At 38.9% G+C, this 18,379-nt stretch overlaps 1 protein-coding gene across 2 annotated transcripts in view; it reads left to right on the top strand.

Moving 5' to 3' along the window:
- pde4ba (phosphodiesterase 4B, cAMP-specific a) overlaps nt 1–18,379 on the top strand; it is a 171,418-nt gene that overhangs the window by 33,420 nt on the left and 119,619 nt on the right. The window contains exon 1 of one of the 2 annotated variants that reach the window (XM_086089091.1): nt 1,869–2,740. The exons of the other annotated variant lie outside the window; for it this stretch is intronic. Coding sequence (XP_085945217.1) covers nt 2,517–2,740 — 224 coding nt within the window. The 5' untranslated portion in view covers nt 1,869–2,516. Of the gene's footprint in view, nt 1–1,868; nt 2,741–18,379 lie in introns of those variants that run through there. 2 annotated transcript variants of the gene reach the window in all.

Raw genomic sequence — 18,379 nt, 5'->3', positions numbered from 1 at the left:
CCATCCATCCAATCACTCTAAAAACAGGTACAAAATTATCCAATTTGAGTCAAAAAGGGACCGATCCACTATTTGAATCAATTTGACGCATCCATCCATGCATCCATCCATCCATGTGTTTACTGTAACAACTCCCTTAATGCAAGTATATCTTAGTTAAAACTCCACAAGGAAAACGTCACCTTGAAATAAAAAGTCTCTTTGAAGCTTTCAGCTGTATTTATTCCCCTTTTAACTGTGTCTTCATGTTCACTCTTTTTCTGTCATTATTCTTCGCTAAATGTCTTGTGTTGTCTGAGCTTTTTTCCACTCTCCCTCTTTACTCTCTTACTCCACAAACCTTTGTGTCTCCATTTATGACTTCTAATCTGGGCCACAATGCACTGTTGTTTGCCCTCACAAGCGAGAGCTGTGGTATGAAAGAGGGAGTTAAGAAGAATGGAGGTTATATAACTGGAGACTCTACATTAAGGTCTCTCATCTCAGGACATTAGCCTGACACAAAGACCCCCCACACACCCATCACCTGCACCTGACCTACTGTTAGACATGCAAGACCTCCTCTCCCTGGCATAAAAAAGTCCCACGCATATTCTCCTTGCTGCTAAGGTTTCACTGTGAGATGTAGCCGTTATTTTGCAGTATTCCCAAGTAAGTGTCTTTTCAGTTACTTATCCTAATCAGAATTTTTTTTTATCAGTCTTTTAATGGGCAAGGATCTACGTATACAGTATGTCATATTCATATTCTTCAGTCTTCTTTGAGACCTGATGGCAGCAAAGAACATTTATTTAGGAAACCACACTCCAAGACCTACTTTTATAGTCTTTACTTTAACTGAATGTGTTTTTTTCCTAATATATACCAAAATGCCGTTTTTCGCCACCTTTCACCAATCTACAAAGTATTGTGGACCAACTTACCCGAGGAGCGACAGCCCCCATTGATTCAGACTTTGCATGTTCTACTGCTTCACTGAAACTTGAAGAAATCGAATATAGGCATGAAATCAGAATCCGGTGCTTCCTGTAGTTAAATCCATCCTAGCTTAGCTAACGACTGCACTACGGCAATTACAAAATGAACGTCTTCAGGGTAATTTCAACACGTAGGTTCCACTGCACAACCGCCCATGGTTATTTTTGCCTTTCTTAATTGTTCGGCGGAGCCTCCGCCTGCCATTCTACTTGAGGAGTTGTTGGCTTAACACATACAAATATCTGAACCACATATTAGCGCTGTGGTTTCCTTCTTTAAACGCTTACTTTACGAGAAGCAATCAGATACACAGATTAAGTGGTACAATCGTTAATACGGGGTCTACTCTATGTTTCAAATTCACGTTTTGCCCCTCTGTTGTCCCTTCCTTTCTTTGTGTGGAAATGGTTAGACTGCTTCCATTCAGAGCAAAATACATTACATATGCATTAAATTGTGTGTGAGAGTGTGAGATTGAGAGACAGAATGTGATAGTACAATGTTGGTGAATAATGTTTTAAAATAGGCCTTATTTCAAAAGACTTCTATGTGCAATTGCATGCAAGCGTTTATTCAAATCAGCTGACCTTTTGAGCATCGTGTGTGTTTCAATTCCGGAACCCCATTAAGCTGTTTGCCTTAATCGCTTGTGCGAATATTTTTTCCCTTGGCCTACACTTGCTGCTTTCCTGTCTCGCTAAAGGTCACAACATCATCAGAATTATCACAAATACCCTCTATAGGAAAATAATAATAAATAAGTCAGACAACCTGTTACCGAGCATGCCAGCATGTCGTCACTCCGGCAGCCGGCCAATCATTTCCAGCGAAGGCGTGGCTTGCGCTCGCTGCATGCTTGCTCTCAGCTCCTCAGCTGTGCGTATCCTGAATGAAAGAGCAAGTGAAGCATTTCCCTGCGTGTTGCGCTGCGCTCGCCGCTCTGCTAGAGAAAGTGACAAGCAATCTGGCTCTGGGCTCTACGTAGTTGGAGTCACCCTGCGCCACACCGGGAGTGCCTTGAGGAAGGTGAGGGCTGTTTCCCACCGAGGAGGTCAGCCAAGCAGGAGTTGATGGAGAGAACGGAGCAAGACAGGAGGAAGCAATTTTAAGCCTCTCTGAATCTTTCATAAGGTCCTCTCCAGCATCAAACTGCGTGGATGGACTGCGAGAAAGAGTTGGTCCTGGGATGCGCTTTTAGCAGGAGAGGAGAGTGACACAGAAACACAGCAAGAAGCAACTTACGAGTCATCCAGACCAGGAGGGTGACAACTTACGAGCACTCAATTCTTGTGTCCTCCAAGGAGTTCAATTTGGAGATCCTCTGATGAAAGGATGACGAACAGAAGAGCAGAGTGCAGCAGAGAAAGGGAGTGGGCATGACTGCTGTCTGGCTCTTCCCTAGACAGCCGAACAGCGTCGAGGCAAATATAAGAACTCAAAAGGTGTGCTGGCCTTTCCTCGGGTGTACACGTACGAATCAAGAGGAAGACTGAGCAGCTGACTTTGGACAGAAATTGAAAGTCATCCAGGCCACAGCGATGTCCTCAAACGAGCTGAGTGTTGACATGGACTCCTGCATTCGGACATTCAAGGAGCATATGCATCTCGAACTGGAGCCCCCCAAGGTCCCTGGTGTGGTGGGAGGGAAACGGGGCGCCACATCCCCTAAACTTTCCCCACGGAGCTCCCCGCGGCTTTTCCGCAAGCTGATGGTCAACAAGAGCATCAGACAGAGGCGACGCTTCACGGTAGCTCACACCTGGTAAGGCTGATGGGAGGTCGGGATAAACCGAAGGGATGGGACGTGATTTGAGTGGAAGATGATGGAAGGAAAGACAAAATGATGTGGAAATTGGATGTAATTGAGAAAGATAGCCTGGAGCGAGTGGATTTAAAAACAAAGATAAGCGGGTGAAAAAAACAAACAAGAGGGATGAACCATGGAGTCACGACGGGAGAACGAAGTGGAGCAAATGTATTTATGTACATTTGGATTTAGATTAGATTGCTTGTCATAAAAGGGGCCAAACTAAAATATGATAACTGTCTGGTGAATTGCCGCTGGGTTAAGAAATGATGTAATCTAACACAAATGCCAATCCCTGTACTCTATTAGCATCTACATTTGCTCTTTACATTGGCACATTTTGTTGTTGAATTGGTTTTGAGTGGTGCCTCTTATATTTAGATGGCACACCAACACAATACATTTCAACCTATAGCCCCACACGCTGTATATGATTTGCCTAAGCATTACCTTCTTGCATCCTCACCTCCTGACTTTATGAATGAATCGCTTTGCCCGTTTCTATTTTGAGCATTTTCACCCCACCCCCATGCTCTCCCCCATGTTTTTTTCTGCAGTGTGAATGTTAATGTGAAGGGAGTGTTTGCTGTGTTATGCAATGTATGGATTAGTGGCATGGGGGCGGGAAGGGGGGTTTGCCTACTTTCAAGGTGACTTTTGTTTAAAAAAACTAAAAAACTTCACAGCCTTTTGTGTGTTCTTAGCATTGTCTTACAGTTTGGATGTGATTTCTAAATGGGAATACCATCTAGCAAAGCTGTCTTCATTTTAGCATATGATTTAATGGTTTTGTCGTTGCAAGGGGAGGGAGGGACTGTGTATTTTTGTGTGTAGAAAGGAAATGAGTCCAGATATAAATCTGTTCCTGCATGTTGTATCTACAAGCTGAACTGTTTGTATGATGAAAAGGAGATAACATGCTCTGTGTTTCTTGTGGAAATAGTATGCCATAAATGAATAGTTTACACCTAATATGTGTATCCAGATGAATCCACGTGTGTGTGCAAATATGCGTATTGATCTAACGCTTTGATATCCTTCTTTTTCTGTGAAGCTGTCTTCTTTCTTTACCAGCTCCCAGGGACTCATATTGCTTTATCTCTTCTTGTATAGCCTACTTTTGAGCAAAAAGGGATCTGTGGGGGTTGGGTGGGTACAATGGGGCTATGAGAGAAAAATTTAAAGAAGTCTCCAGTGTCCTAGTCTCCAGTATATGAGCTTAACTCTGGGATGTAACAAGACCCACAACACATTAAACTGGTCCAGTTGAGCTAATTAACAGTCATTCTTAAGATAAATTCCCCTTAAGTGCACCCTTCTGTAGCTGAGGGTAACAAAACTGATTAAAAGAAAAGAAAATACACAACATTTACAAATCTAAAAAGGGAAAATCAACAGGATTGTGTAATTACACAAACATTTTACATTATGGAAATCCAGTATTATTAAATATACAGACATCCAACCCGTTTTAAAAATTCTCTTTTGCCTCTGATGACTAATAGTAACTAACTATGGCACAGATTTAACTTCCACATTCAAAGCATGATCTCGATCTTTATCGTCCTCTGTTTGACATGAATATTCTCTTCCCAAGCAATTTTTTGTAAAGGTCAAAGGTCAAGGTCACATATTTTTATTCACGCCAATATTATGGCTGCCCTCAGAGGTACAGTTCCAGTATAACTGATAACTAAAGTGGATATAAATAGCATACTCACCTCACTACTCACTAAAACCAATGAGACTTAAGATAAATACTTTCAAAACATTTTCCATTATTAATGTGACCTATAACTTGTAGGCTACCGGTACATTGGATCATAAGTAAATTATTATGGTCTGTTATAACTCAACAGTTGAGAAAGATAGAACTACTACTAAGAACTACCGTACGTTTGTGACAAAATAAGTGTATCGCTAAGTAATCCTATGATCAGAAACTTCACAAATATTACACTGAGACTCAGAGTAAACTAGCTTAACCCATTAAGGCCTGAAGCGCCTGCCAAAACATGCCTCTAAAAACAATGGGTGAATCACCCCCGAAAACCTCAAGTTTTCCTGGATATTTAACAATATTGTCAATGCCTACTAAATAATTGATATCTCAGTTCCTGAAGCAGAAACAATTCCCCCAAAAATTCAGAGCTTACACACGTTCACACAAACCTAAGTTTAGTATTATAAACCTTAAATATATATATATTTTTAATCAATTAATCAAACAAAAAGGCAAAAACAAAAAAGTCCATAATCCACATGATAAACCAAGCGAGCGACATAACGAAGCGACAGCAGGACGCAGGGAAACAATAGTCAGGTTTCCATCCAATTGTTTTGAATTTTTTAAGTCAATTTAGTGAAAATGCGCAAAACGGACAGGTGCCTTTTGCCCGTTTCCATCTGTTCTTCTTTTGCAAATATTGAGAGGGGACTCCGCCGCTGTAGGTGGCGCTATGCACCATAGAGATGTGATTCACCAGTAATTTAAAAGAAGACGAAGAAGACCAGGAAGTGACTGCGCCATGCAATGACATTGTATGAGTTTGCTTTTGTAATTCTTAATAAACCGTAGCGTTTCTTTGTATTAATATTCGCTTCTTTAATTAATTCCAAAAAGATTTCTATTTTGTCGTCCCCCCCAACATACCTTACTTTATCGTCCGCCATTGCATGGTGAATACAGACATACGTGTGACATCATGTCTGGTCAAAATGTGAGACGGGTCTTGTCAGCGTTTATTCGCAAAACCTTTTTCCATAGCCAAAATTCGCATTTTCCTTTTTTCTACACGCTTCAAAATCCCCCCCCCCCCCCCCCTTCTAGCGTAAAAACTTCTTTCCGTATTTTGGGCCCTTTTTTGAGTTTCTAGCGTTTACATTCAATTTTAATTTCGTATTTTTTGAAAATTCAAATAAAAACGGGGTATATGCCAGGGAGGAGGCCGGACTTCCGACTTCCTGGTTTTCACACATCAGCTTTGTTTCCGTTTCCTGTTTGCGAAGTGTGGGCCGCGTCCCACTTCTTGCGATTCCGTGGACGGGTGCGAGTGCGTAGTGTGTCTGACTCAGTTGTCCGAAGCATTTCAGAGAGTTGAGACGTCCGCGGCTGGGGGACGCAGGGGTGGGAGTGCGAGTGTTGGAACGCGGCCATGAGTGGACGGAAACAACGCTGATGTGTGAAACCCGGAAGTCCAAAGTCCGTGGCATCTACCCCATTAGTGCCCCAGGAATCTTAAAAGAAAAAAAAAAGAAAGGAGGGAGGGAAAAAAACAAGGCAGGGTCTGTGCCCCCCAACAACACAGACGCACATTTGCAATTGATTAAATGCAAATAATTAATATATTAAAATGTCCCCCTCCTCCACTAAATCTTTGTTACGCTACTAAACAATCAAGAAGATATCAGATCTTGTAACTTAAGCAGCCAAGTTGCATTTTCTAAAGCCTTGCACTATCCGTTATAAATTCTATCCTTGCTATTGCTCATGCTAGCATTATTTGTCCCTGGTGAACTCCTGACCCACTGGCACTCAGACAAAGAGTGTTCTGTTTGAGCCAGTCAGCTGCTCCCGTCTCTTTCTCTGTCTGTCTCAGTCGTTTTTACACTCTCTTTGTCTGTCTGTGTCGTCTTCAGTGTTGTTGTCTTTGCTTTCTGTCCGAGACTTTCTTTGGGCAACTTCCACACTCGCACACTGCCTTCATTTTGTGTTTCTTACGTCTTTGTTTCTGCTGGTAGGCTTTCTTTATGCTGTCTCCTTTTGCCTCTCTCCTGCTTTTGTAATCCAAAGCACCACATGATGTAAATGTTTGATGGGCGGCTGGCTGACGCGTATAATTGCTCTGTTTTCCATTCACACAAAAACTATGTCAAGGCATGAGAAAGAAACTACAGGAAAGTAATATAGTAGATGGAACTGAATTGGAAGACATTTTAAGTTCACAATTCTTGAGTGATCATAGAAACAAACAAACAAAAATATATCAAACTTTAAACCACAGTGCAGTCATCCCAGGTGAAACGAATAGAGAGGTTACTCCACAGTTTAAAAAAATAAAATAAAATTCCATCAGCCTCTCGAGCTGCTTATTGATTTTCAGAATCATCCAAAAGCAAACGTCATTGAGGGAATGACATAAACATGGTTTGCATCTTTTAAGCTTTTCTGCTTCCTTTGATAAGAAGAATTGTCACTAATGTAATAGCTTGTGTGAATATCCCATCTGTAACTTTATTTACATTAAATTATATCACCTACATGTACTGAATGCTCTATGTGTGTAATAATTAGTGCCATCTAGTGGTGAACTAATAATTCATTCATTTTAAAAACCCACTATTGATCAGAGATGACAAATCCAGGTCCAGAAAGTAAAAACCTTGTTTAGCCCCTTGTGCTAGCTACCTAGCTAGCTCCCTAGCAAACACCCGGGGGGCTAGCTAGGAAGCTAGCTAGCTACCACCTGGGGCTAAAGCCACTTTCTGGACCTGGATTTGCCACCTCTGCTTGATTTCAATAATATGAATAAAAATAGTCCTATCACATCAACGTACATTTTTTTTAAATATATATAATCGTAGGTCTAGTACTGGGTAATTCTGTTGGCTGGAGTCTCACCTTAACACTTCCTGCTACTGATGCCCAAATTTTGCGAACGTAGTTTTAGCCCTGCTTGCATCCAGTGTCTGCCCCAATGGATCGACCGTCGCTTACCTTCCACAGCTGGGGCCTGAACGTGGACATCGCTGAGTCCTGTGATTTGGGCTCCCGCCTCTGCTTTGCTCTCAAAAGCTTTTACTAGCTTCTTCCACTATATAAATACAGTAAAGAAAAGAAAGAAAAAAACTATATAAATAAAGACGACTTGACTTGACTAGCCGCTCTTGTTAGCTGCTCGATACAGCCTACGGCTCGGCTAGCTCCCACTATAGCAGCTCTTGTTAGCTGCTCCGGCTAACTCAGCTGGCTCGGTCTCTCGGTGTCACTTGCCAGGGTTTTACCCGGCTGCCTAGTCGCTGTTGCTCGTTGAGATGCTCCCCCGCTTTTGCCAAATAATAATATTGATAATAGGGTTGCGAATTTTGGTCTCTCTGAGTCATCGTAGTTTGCACACGCTTCGGCTGTATTCTATTATTTGGCAACAGCTAGTGGTCAACTATTACACACTGTACATTTAGAGGGTTAACATATTTCTCTAAGATAAAATCTTCTATAACCAATTTACTTGTCATTGACAGTGGCTTGGTAATGCAGATAAATGGCATCTCAGTTTGCCATATATGATGCAAATAATAATTTAAAATCAGTTCCAGTTATTGGATTAGTGAATCAAAATGAAATGAAATTATTTGTCCATGATTTTTAATAGAGGTCCGGAAGTTCTAAATTACAAATAAGTCACTTTTATAGCATCTAGCTGTCTTGGTGTTTAGCCTTTTGTGGGCTATATTCTGCTTATTATAAATAAGACATTCAACACAATTTGACTTTTTAGCTGGCTTAGTTAATTAAAAATACTTCTGGATGGCTTGACATGCGCTTATTTAACACATTGCCTTATTAGCTCAATCCGCCGCAAATCCCATTACTTTATGGAAAGTAATGCTACAAAGTGTATAAAACCTTCTTCTCCCTTCACCATCACCTTCCTCATCTTCCTCCTCAGCTTCGTCTTCAATCTCCTCTCATGACCTGGTTCAGCACCCTCCATTTCTATCTTCTGCCTTGCTTTGCTGAATCAGCCAAGCACAAAGTTAACTATTAGGAATGGCTGAAGGAGCGCGATGACAGTGTGTGTGTGTATGTGCGCGTGCGCGTGCGCGTGTGTATTCCTATGTCTGTAATGTGATTAAGTTGGCAGCGATTGGGGAAAACAATTGTGACGAGCATGTTTCAGTTTTACACGTGTCAATGAAACACGGCAAACACACATGGCTCATTACATTCACACACTGATCATGTTAATTTCTCGCATTATTTCTCTTGACTTGTGTCTTGTATTTTTATAACCTTTGGAAAAGTTCAGCGCAGAAACATTCAAGTCTATGCATGGCCGCTGAATTCAGGAACTGAATAGAAGGCGTTTGTTCCCTGATGTTCTGGTGGTTGCTTAAAGCTTCACGATGGAACATCCAGTGCCATATACTGAAAGCGCTGTCACTCTCAATCTAACTGATGGAGTGAATTGGTCTTCACTTCACTTTCACCCCTTTTGTGCTCTGCTCAGCTACTGTCTATAGAAGCAGGATTTTCCCATACTGATCCAAAGAATCACTTTGTCCAGCAGTAAGTCAAGTCAAGTAAAAATTGTTTATTTACAATATGATCTAGGTGCCTAAACACAGCATTGTGGTTAATATTGCTTTTGATGAGTAAGAATTAAGCAGCAAAATCCTCCCATTTTTATCAATTTCAAGGGACAGCCATTTTGCCATTTGCTGTCAACTGAACATGTCATCAGGGTGGAAATGACATCGCAGTGCCTAAGGTCTCAGCTTGAGCCGTGATTGATCGTTACCTGAACCCTTAGGCACTTGAAAAGCTACAGCTGAACTATATCAAATTGAAATATAATCCCACTGAACAGAATCTAATCGCTTCACTTGAAAATGTACCAGTCTTGAATCGTATCGTACCCATTTATCGAGATACGTATCGAATTGTATATTTATACTAGGGGTGTCAGCCGATTTAAATTCTTAATCGTAATTAATCACATTACTTCAATAGTTAACTCATGATTAATCACAATTTTTTTATTTGTACCAAATATATGTTTTTTTCCCCCTAAGTTTTCATACTCTTGTTAACATAATAATGGGGAACAATGTTTAACTAATCAAAATATGGCTGCATCTTTAGTCATTGATACAGTAATTTCATAATTCATAAAATGTTGGGTTAAAAAAAATAAATCCAACGAGGATATTGGCTACGATGTTGATGAAATTTGCTGGTCAGACCTAACTAGGACAGGAGTCGGGCAACCCGGGTCCTAGAGAGCCGGAGTCTTTCGTGTTTTAGATGTCTCCCTTCTCCAACACAGGTGATTCAAATGATCAACTCTTCAGCAAGCTCTGGATTAGCCTGATAAGGATCCTCACTTTAGGAGGAGGGAGACATCTAAAACACACAGTACTGCGGCTCTCTGGGACCAGGGTTGCATACTCCTGAACTCAGTGATCAATTAAAGTTATTTTTTTCATTTTTCTTTTTCTTTTTTCTTTTTTTAATAGTAAATTTAGCCTGTAATGGTAGTACAGTATTTTTATTTATTTATTTATTTTTATTTGTTTTATTATTTAATTGTTATATTATATTATTTTCTGGGGTCACAGTGTTGTTACACATTTTGTTGTGATTGTCTATCTTGACTGATTTTGGTTATATGAAGACAAATGAATCCTATTTCCAATAGTGTGTAGCATTGATGTTGTGTTTGACTAATTTACCATTTTGTGTATTTGCACTTTCTTTGTGTACTTTGCTTAAAGTAACTGCTAAAAGTTGATTAAGTAAATTATTGCAGTGTGTAACTGGTTCAAACAGAGTTCAACTTTATGACACGTGTTTATGTCATTTGGCAACATAAGATGGTTTTTATACATGTGTTTAGAGTTTTGACAAGAGTGATTCATTTTGCACAGGATCTGAGATGTTCTTCATCTCATGTGGATGGTTGTGCTATTGGTTGTGTTTTTAAAATCCAAGCCCTGTTTTGTATTTCGTGCTTAAGTAATCGTAAAAAAAACTGTAAGAGCTATCTAATTTTTAACATGAAGTAACTTGTGAAATTCTGCACATTTTGAAAATGGTAAGATCCACCTTGACCCCAGTCTCCACAAATATTTGCATTATTATTACATTTGTTACTGCTCAATTTTGACACTGCGTTGCGACTGGAATTCTCCCAGTACAGGCTTTCCAAGTATGGGGCGGTCATTAATTTCGTGTTAGTGCATATTTGTTTTTTTGTTTGTTTATTGAACATATAAACCAGTAACAGAAATACAGATGTTTTTGTTTTGTTTGTTGTTGTTGTTAAGCACGGTTTACATGTTCAAAAGAGAGTAGGAAGAAGTAAAACTAAACTTATCTAGTCCTACCCCCTTACAAGAAAAAAACACACACACATATGTTGCAATCACTGTCACAGTAAAATATTCCTATCCACAAATCCTTTGACAAACATGTGGCCTATAGTTCAAACGTTAAGGTTAACTTTATTACAGTTACTATGTCACACTTTTTTTCTGAGGTAACGATGACATTTCTCATTAACATTACTTACTTGGTGAAGAGTTTCCTACATGATTATACTTTTGGAACCTTTTGCATATGTTTATTTTTGAAACACAATACATCTGTCAAAACTATTATTTCTACTGGCCTCCGGAAAGAATGAATGAATAATTCTCCTCTTGATTGCGGACTGTCACATTGACTGAAAGATAGTGCAGCATCATCTTTATTCTCTCGGCTAGTTAAAATGTGCAGCAATGCAGAATTGAGGCAGACCTAAACTCTGCACTTCATCCTTATCTGATGGAATGAATACATAGGCTGACTGCATGGGGAGGCTGGAGTCACTGGAGCAGAAACATCAGCCATTGTTTCTGCTATGCTTGAATAAATAAAGGAGTTAAGCAGAATTTGATAACTTTTAGTTTTCTCAACAGGAACAACATCATCATTCAAATGTAAAAGTTTTAGAATCACTGCTTTCTTAATATATATATATATATATATTTTTTTTTTTAAAGCTCCTTGAAAATATGAGGGTCACTCTAGTGTTTTACTTAACATAATAATAGAGACATTAGGGTATGTGTTTTATACTGAAATACAAATTATTCTGAATAACTGGCTGTAGTATGGAACTATGTTCTGGTCAAGGGTGTACCTCACCTCTCACCCAAAAGGGACTTGTAATTGTCCCATATGCATTTGCCTACACCTGAGTGTATGTTTTTGACTGTGACATGCATGCTCGGCAGTATGCTTTCAATGATTGGTTCTGCATGCACTTCCTGTCTCCTTGACTCATTGTCACCATGGCCCTTTGGGGAACCACCACCCACACACTCATATTCTTAGTGAGATGCATTGTGTGTGTGTGTTTGTGCATGTTCATGTGTGATGAAGTGAGGAAAATTGGATTTGAAGTTTGTGCTGTGTGTGTTTGTGAGAGCAAAACGCACATGGGGAATTTATTGTTTATATGTTGGTAAAATCTTCCATCCATCCATCTATCTATCTATCTATCTATCTATCTATCTATCTATCTATCTATCTATCTATCTATCTATCTATCTATCTATCTATCTATCTATCTATCTATCTATCTATCTATCTATCTATCTATCTATCTATCTATCTATCTATCTATCTATCTATCTATCTATCTATCTATCTATCTATCTACAGAAATGGATGGATGTTCATATATTATTTTATTTAATAAAAAAAAAACAAATACCCATATCCTGTCTGGAAAAGAAACCGTTTGAAGTTGAGATTGTAGCTAGCTGTGCTTGTGTGTTTAATAAATGTGACCCTTGTGTCATACAGTGGCATGTGGTTGGCGTTTATCCACGCTGGGATGCTGGCACTCAAATATTGGCACTGCTTCCTCATCCAGATTTTTCCTACCAGTTGGTGTGCTGTTGCAGATCACAGATCTTGTGACTTTTACAAGTTTCCTCCTTCATAGATGCATCCTCAGGTGCATATGTTCTGGGAAGCTGTATGTTTGAAGTGATTTTCATGTTTGAGAGAAGGAAATGTGTCTCCTCCTCTAATCTACAAACACATTTTAGATGTGAATAGTTTGCTGCTGAGAAGAAATATGCCGGTTTAAAGGGTTTTAGCATAAAAAAAAAAGTCTCCCAGTGGTAAAAATAAAGTCTAACCCACATTTGCTGTCTTTCATGTGTAGGTAAATATATTTTTTAGTCCTCTCCGTGTTTTTATTTTTTTATTTTTTACCCACTCGCCCCACTTTCCATTAAGCTCATCATATGATTAAAGCTGAGTTTGTCCTTGGTCCATTTTCCACTCATTAAACCTTGCTTCCAGCAGTGCTTGTGTATTTAATGTCATAATGATTTACACTAAGTGTTGGTTTTGACTAAATTAGACATAATAGAACACACATATGATTACTGTCAATGTTTTAACATGAGCAAGATGGCCACACAATAATTACATTGTACCTTTAAGTCTCCTGGGTGCTCTCAGTGTCTTTAGAATTTCTACTGGTGTCCGCAGGAAATTGCAATGTGCATTTATTTTAATGTTATTATGTACACAGTACTTTTTTAGATATTTCTGATACACTTCAGGCTCTGTTTTCTTATAAAGTGCATGTGCGTTTTCTTTTACATGCCGCTGGTGCACCTGCCATTTTGGTGACTGAAAGTAGACTAGACTTTAGATCAGGTGAAACCAGGTCAAGTTGTGGCGCGGGTGGTGTAACGCGATTTTGGTGAATTTAATTTAGGTACAGGCAGACAGATTATGAGGTCCGTGGCTTTGTGTGGTGGATGTCATTTTATTTCATTCATAAATATACATCAAACCCTCTGAATCTCTCCAGTAATCAATTCACTGAACACATCATTATTATCCTCTTTATTATATTTTTAAAAATACTCTCCTAGAAACGGGCACAGTGTGCTTGCAGTTTCTTGTAAATGTCCTTTGTGCGCTTTCATCTTCTGCATGAACTCTCGTTACTCCATTTCTGCTTCTGCCAAAGGAATATTCTACCCCTGTGAATCAGAATTAGATTCAATCTGAATGAAATCCAAATTGGGTTTGGCTTTTAACCTGATTCTAATCAGAAGACTCCATCTAAACCTGGCTTGTTTAAACTAATAAATATTTAAACCAATGTGGTAAATACAGATAGATAGCTACAGACAGGTCCCAATGAACCCAAAACAAGCATATTCAGAAGCTAAAAAAGACAAGTCAATGAATGAACATGCAAACAGTAACAAAACATCATTGGTAAAACATAATGTTTCAAAAGAGCTGTGATCGTCATTATTCTGCCCTTCAGAAGTTCACCGTTTGAGTTTGTGCAACCTTAGAGCGCTCTCCAGTGGTTGCTTTGTTCATTATTTTGGTGAGAAGAGAGAATTCCACAATGTGGCAGCACGCAACGCCGACTCGTTTATGTGCTACGCGAACTGTTGGATCCTGTTTCGTTGTTGATTTGGACAAGAATTGTCCGTAAGTACATGTGATGTTAAGACAATAACACTGTATTCATTTTAGTTAATTTAAGACAGTATTAGAGATAAGAGACTGTTGTGCAATGTAACTAGCTATTAGCATGAGAGTGTGTCGTGTACAGTTAGCTAATACACATTGTTTGTTATAGTTTTTTGTTTTGTTTTACGACGACCTAAAGAGGGTAATGGTCAGAGGCCATTGTTCAAATAAACAGCTCAAAAGGAAAACAAAGTCTGGTTATTTGGAACGTCGTTAACTCGCTGTCTAGCTGGTGAAATCTCGAAGCTTCGGAGCGAGGACAGCATAGTCATGGAATGTGACATTTTAATAGGAAAGGATTTCTTGTGTGTCAGTTTTACTTAACCTTGAGTGTATATGGCGTGCTAAGTAACGCTGTATGATGTTTATTCTGCTCTTGAGCGGCCAAGAAAAATCCTGCAAATCCCTAAATCTGTCCTTCATGTTGGCAACAAATCAGTAGATTAGATGGAAAAAGAGCAATGAAGGTTACTTGGTATGTGCCGAGCTGTCCACATTATTGATATTCTGGTTCAGCTCTTTAGTGTCCTTGTCTTTGATTCCGAGGATCATACTGAGCTCTGATGAATAAATCGGCCCCTCTCACAAGATTAAATAAGAGAGTTGTAGTTGGGGGTTTCCAATTGGTTTCATGGAGGGTCCGATACAGAAAATCACAAGGATATGGTGTACCCTTCTATATTCCTCACATTTAGTTTATTAAACTTGTTAAAAGCAGTGAATCAGTGTGGGTAAAGGTGTACTTTGCAATTATTTGTGTGTGTGTGTATATATATGAATTTAACACTAAACTTTGGTCTAAAGCAATAAGTAGATGCTTTAGTATTTTGTTCCACTTGAATAGAATTGTATATATAGACTTTTACTTTTTCATTTCCCTGTCCTGTCGGCTTTTGGGTCAAATTCTGTTCCTTAGTGGCAGGATGCGATCATTGTGCAAATTCTCAGGCAATGACAGTCGTTTTATGTCACGGTTACAGTTTTCTTTGAAAAATAAAAGGCATTGAACGTAGTTTTGAGGTCTCAGAGAATCACACGGTGGTCTAAAAGCAGTCTGCAGATCCTGAGCTTTACATACAGAACCTCGCTTCAACAATGATTTAGACCATTGTGGTGCATGTACATGAGGATGTTGTGCCTAGGTTGGTTGGGTTTCAATCATCATTGATCCGTAGTTGGTTCGGATCAGGCGCCACGGTTCGGATCACGCCCGATCCGTGGATTGGTTGGTGGGGTGGAATAAAACAAAACAAAAACAAAGTTCACATTTACAGTCCATTCTGACATGTCAAGGAAGCTGAAACATACTCAACGGAGTACACACGCTAAGTCTAGCTTCACAATAAAGTTGACCAAATACAGTAATACATTGACGGCAAAGCAAATAGCCTTAGTACACTTTTATTTTGAAGTTCGCCCACGTTGTGGCGTGATGGCTAACTTGACTTTCCTGTTAGACTTTACTTTATTGTAGTTGATTTAGATTGTAGTTGCAACCAACATCAACACAACACATATTCAATCGCTAATTTAGGACGCCAAGAAACCGATAAATTAATTTCGCTGTCATTGTATGACACGGCAGAAGTCTCCAACATAAGTGGCTAGCAGCTAGCTGTTAGCATTACCAATGAATGTCTGGCTGCCGACTAATAAGTAAGTTTGACAGCTTACTTTAATTATTTTTCAATTTTCTGGACCAAGGCTACTTTGTAATTCACTCTCCATGTTTAAAGGAAGGGAAGTGCCCTAAATTGCACGTTGAGGTATTTTCATTATTTAAAAAAAAAGAAGATAGATAGAACTTTGTCGTCATTTATTTTATAAAACACTTTTGCACAAAAACATTCAACTCAAAATGTCAAACTTAGCTGTTTAGATTATAGAAACACAATTTTAAGCCATTAATACCTTCTTATTTTACACATGATCCATGTAAAAACAAGAATGTTTCTGCCTCACATTGCACTTAAAAGTTGTGTTCCTAAATCCTAAATGGCTATATTAAACATTTTGAATTGATTATTATTATTTTTTTTTTTATGGGAAAAGGCATTTTACAAAATAAATGAATACACTAAATCCCACACGGTTATATTAGACATTTTGAATAGATTTTATTTTATTTAATGGAAAAAGCGCTTTACAAAATAAAGACAAAGTACTATTTATCTTTTTTTTTTTTTTGGCTGATCAGAAAAACGATACGATCCCCGACTCAAATCTGTGATCCGATCCGAACCGTGACTTTTGTGATCCATTGCACCACTAGCTGGGGTGCTTCAATCTTTTTGTTATTTTTCTCCCTCGACCCATAGCTTCTGATGCGTCCACTTCTCTTCTGTCTCTTCTTGTTATCAACATGGCAGCATTTTCTTTCAGCCCAATCTTTCATTCCTCTGCCTCTCATTTGTCATATGACGAATGGAGCCTGCTCCACTGATTCAGTTGAAGCACAAACGTCTATTTTACCCTCAGATGCATCCATTATTCAATCACTCTGGCAAAGCTTATTCTAATTGCTCGCGCAAACCCACATTGCACAAACGGAAAGCTCCAATACTATGAATGAACTTATTCTACCCAATTTACTTATTTGTCCGTCACTGTTGGCTAGCATGTGGTATTATCTCTGAGGTGTCTACTAACTTTTAGAGAAGTCTTTCAGTACCTAGAAATGTGATGTGGACAATTCATGAAAAAAAAGCAGCATAGACAACAGTTCTTGAAATAAAGATGAATTTAGACAATTCAAGGAAACTTGTTCAGATTGAGGGACATTATTTCCACTCTCATGCTGATTACCTGCCCCTACGTTTTTGTAGCGCTAAGATGTTTCATTTTTCTCTTCCCGTCTTATTTGCTTCCTTTCAATTTCACCAACAAAATAATACCTCCACTTACATCGCCTTTGTCTTGAATTTATTACTGGACTACATTTGCTCAACCCTTTAATCGACTTGATGTCGCTCACGCTGCCTATTAACAGCCATCTTAATTGAAATCATTGGAGGAACAGACTTGACTGTGGCCAGGAGGCCCTTGGAGCTTATAATTTTCTCATTCCTCTATCAATGCTTGTTGTGCAGTACGTACAAGTGCCTGTCTCTGTCACAGTGCCTGAACAAAATTCACATTTCCCAAATGAAGCCTCAAGCCTCCTTTTAATCTTTTATACACTTGGTTTTCTCTCCATTTTTTAAACGTATTTGGCTCGTGTGTACAGGGACAGACTGGCGTGAAAGATGGGATGGAGGCAGAAAAGCAGAAATGCACTTACACGCTGAGTCATTGCAGCTGCTACAACACCAGGGAACCTACAGTCAGGGCTCCGCTTAAATGAGGAGCCAGAAAATAGTTAGAAGACAATTAATGGCCCCAAATTATATACGTATTTTACAGCTTCTCATCAAAACGTAATAATAGTGAATTATTACTTGCAGCAAGCAACTCGTCAAGTCATGGTTGTTGCTGGGTAGTGCGTCAAAGTGTAAATATTGTCAATAGTGACAAGATCAAATAAATCCTTCTATTTACATTTTTAATCCAGTGTGCACCAAAAATGTAAGGGTGTGTTCTCTTTATACATGTATTTCACCTTTCCACTAAGATTCATGAAAATCAAGGGTGTGTTTTTGTGTAATCCTGCTAATGAATAACCAACATTAATCATCAATCGACATTGACACGAAAACAAGAAGCAGAGACTTTTGCACACTTGTAAATGTTACCTATGGAACGTGTGCATGTATTTGGGTGGATGGTTAGTTAAAAATTGAATGAAAATTAACCAATGAACATGCTTTTTGGACAGCTGATCAACAGAATGATAAACAAAAAAAAAAAAACTAATGAAGCAGGCCTGGACATAAATGATGTTACACTTAACTCAGTGATTCTCAATTATTTTTTGTAACACCCCACCCAGGAAGAAGAAAACATTTCGCGCCCACGCCCAACCCTCCCCTGTGACTATAAATAGTATAATTTGTCTATAAAACTATAAGTAATACAGAATATTAAAGAATAACTTTTATTAACACGTTTTTAGTCTGTCACAGAAATAATTTGAAGTGCCTGAAATAAAAAGAAATTAATGAGTGCTACTGCTACTTAGTGGATGTGCAATTACACTTTGTTCTTTTACAGCAAAAAGAAAGAAAAAAAAGAGTGTTCCCTATTGTAACCCTGCCCTATTTGAGACGCACTGCCTTAGCTTAATATAGTGGACCCCCGCGAAAGGGAAAGCGGACCACGAATAGCAAAAATCCACATAAATTTAAGCTAATTAGAAAATGGGGGAGAAAAAT

The sequence above is a fragment of the Leptonotus elevatus genome, chromosome 11, assembly GCF_054856555.1.
Source record: "Leptonotus elevatus isolate MCC_2025b chromosome 11, RoL_Lele_1.0, whole genome shotgun sequence".
Classification (NCBI taxonomy): Eukaryota; Metazoa; Chordata; class Actinopteri; order Syngnathiformes; family Syngnathidae; genus Leptonotus; species Leptonotus elevatus.
Note: the sequence above shows the minus strand (reverse complement) of the source record. Positions and strands in the feature narration are given on the sequence as shown.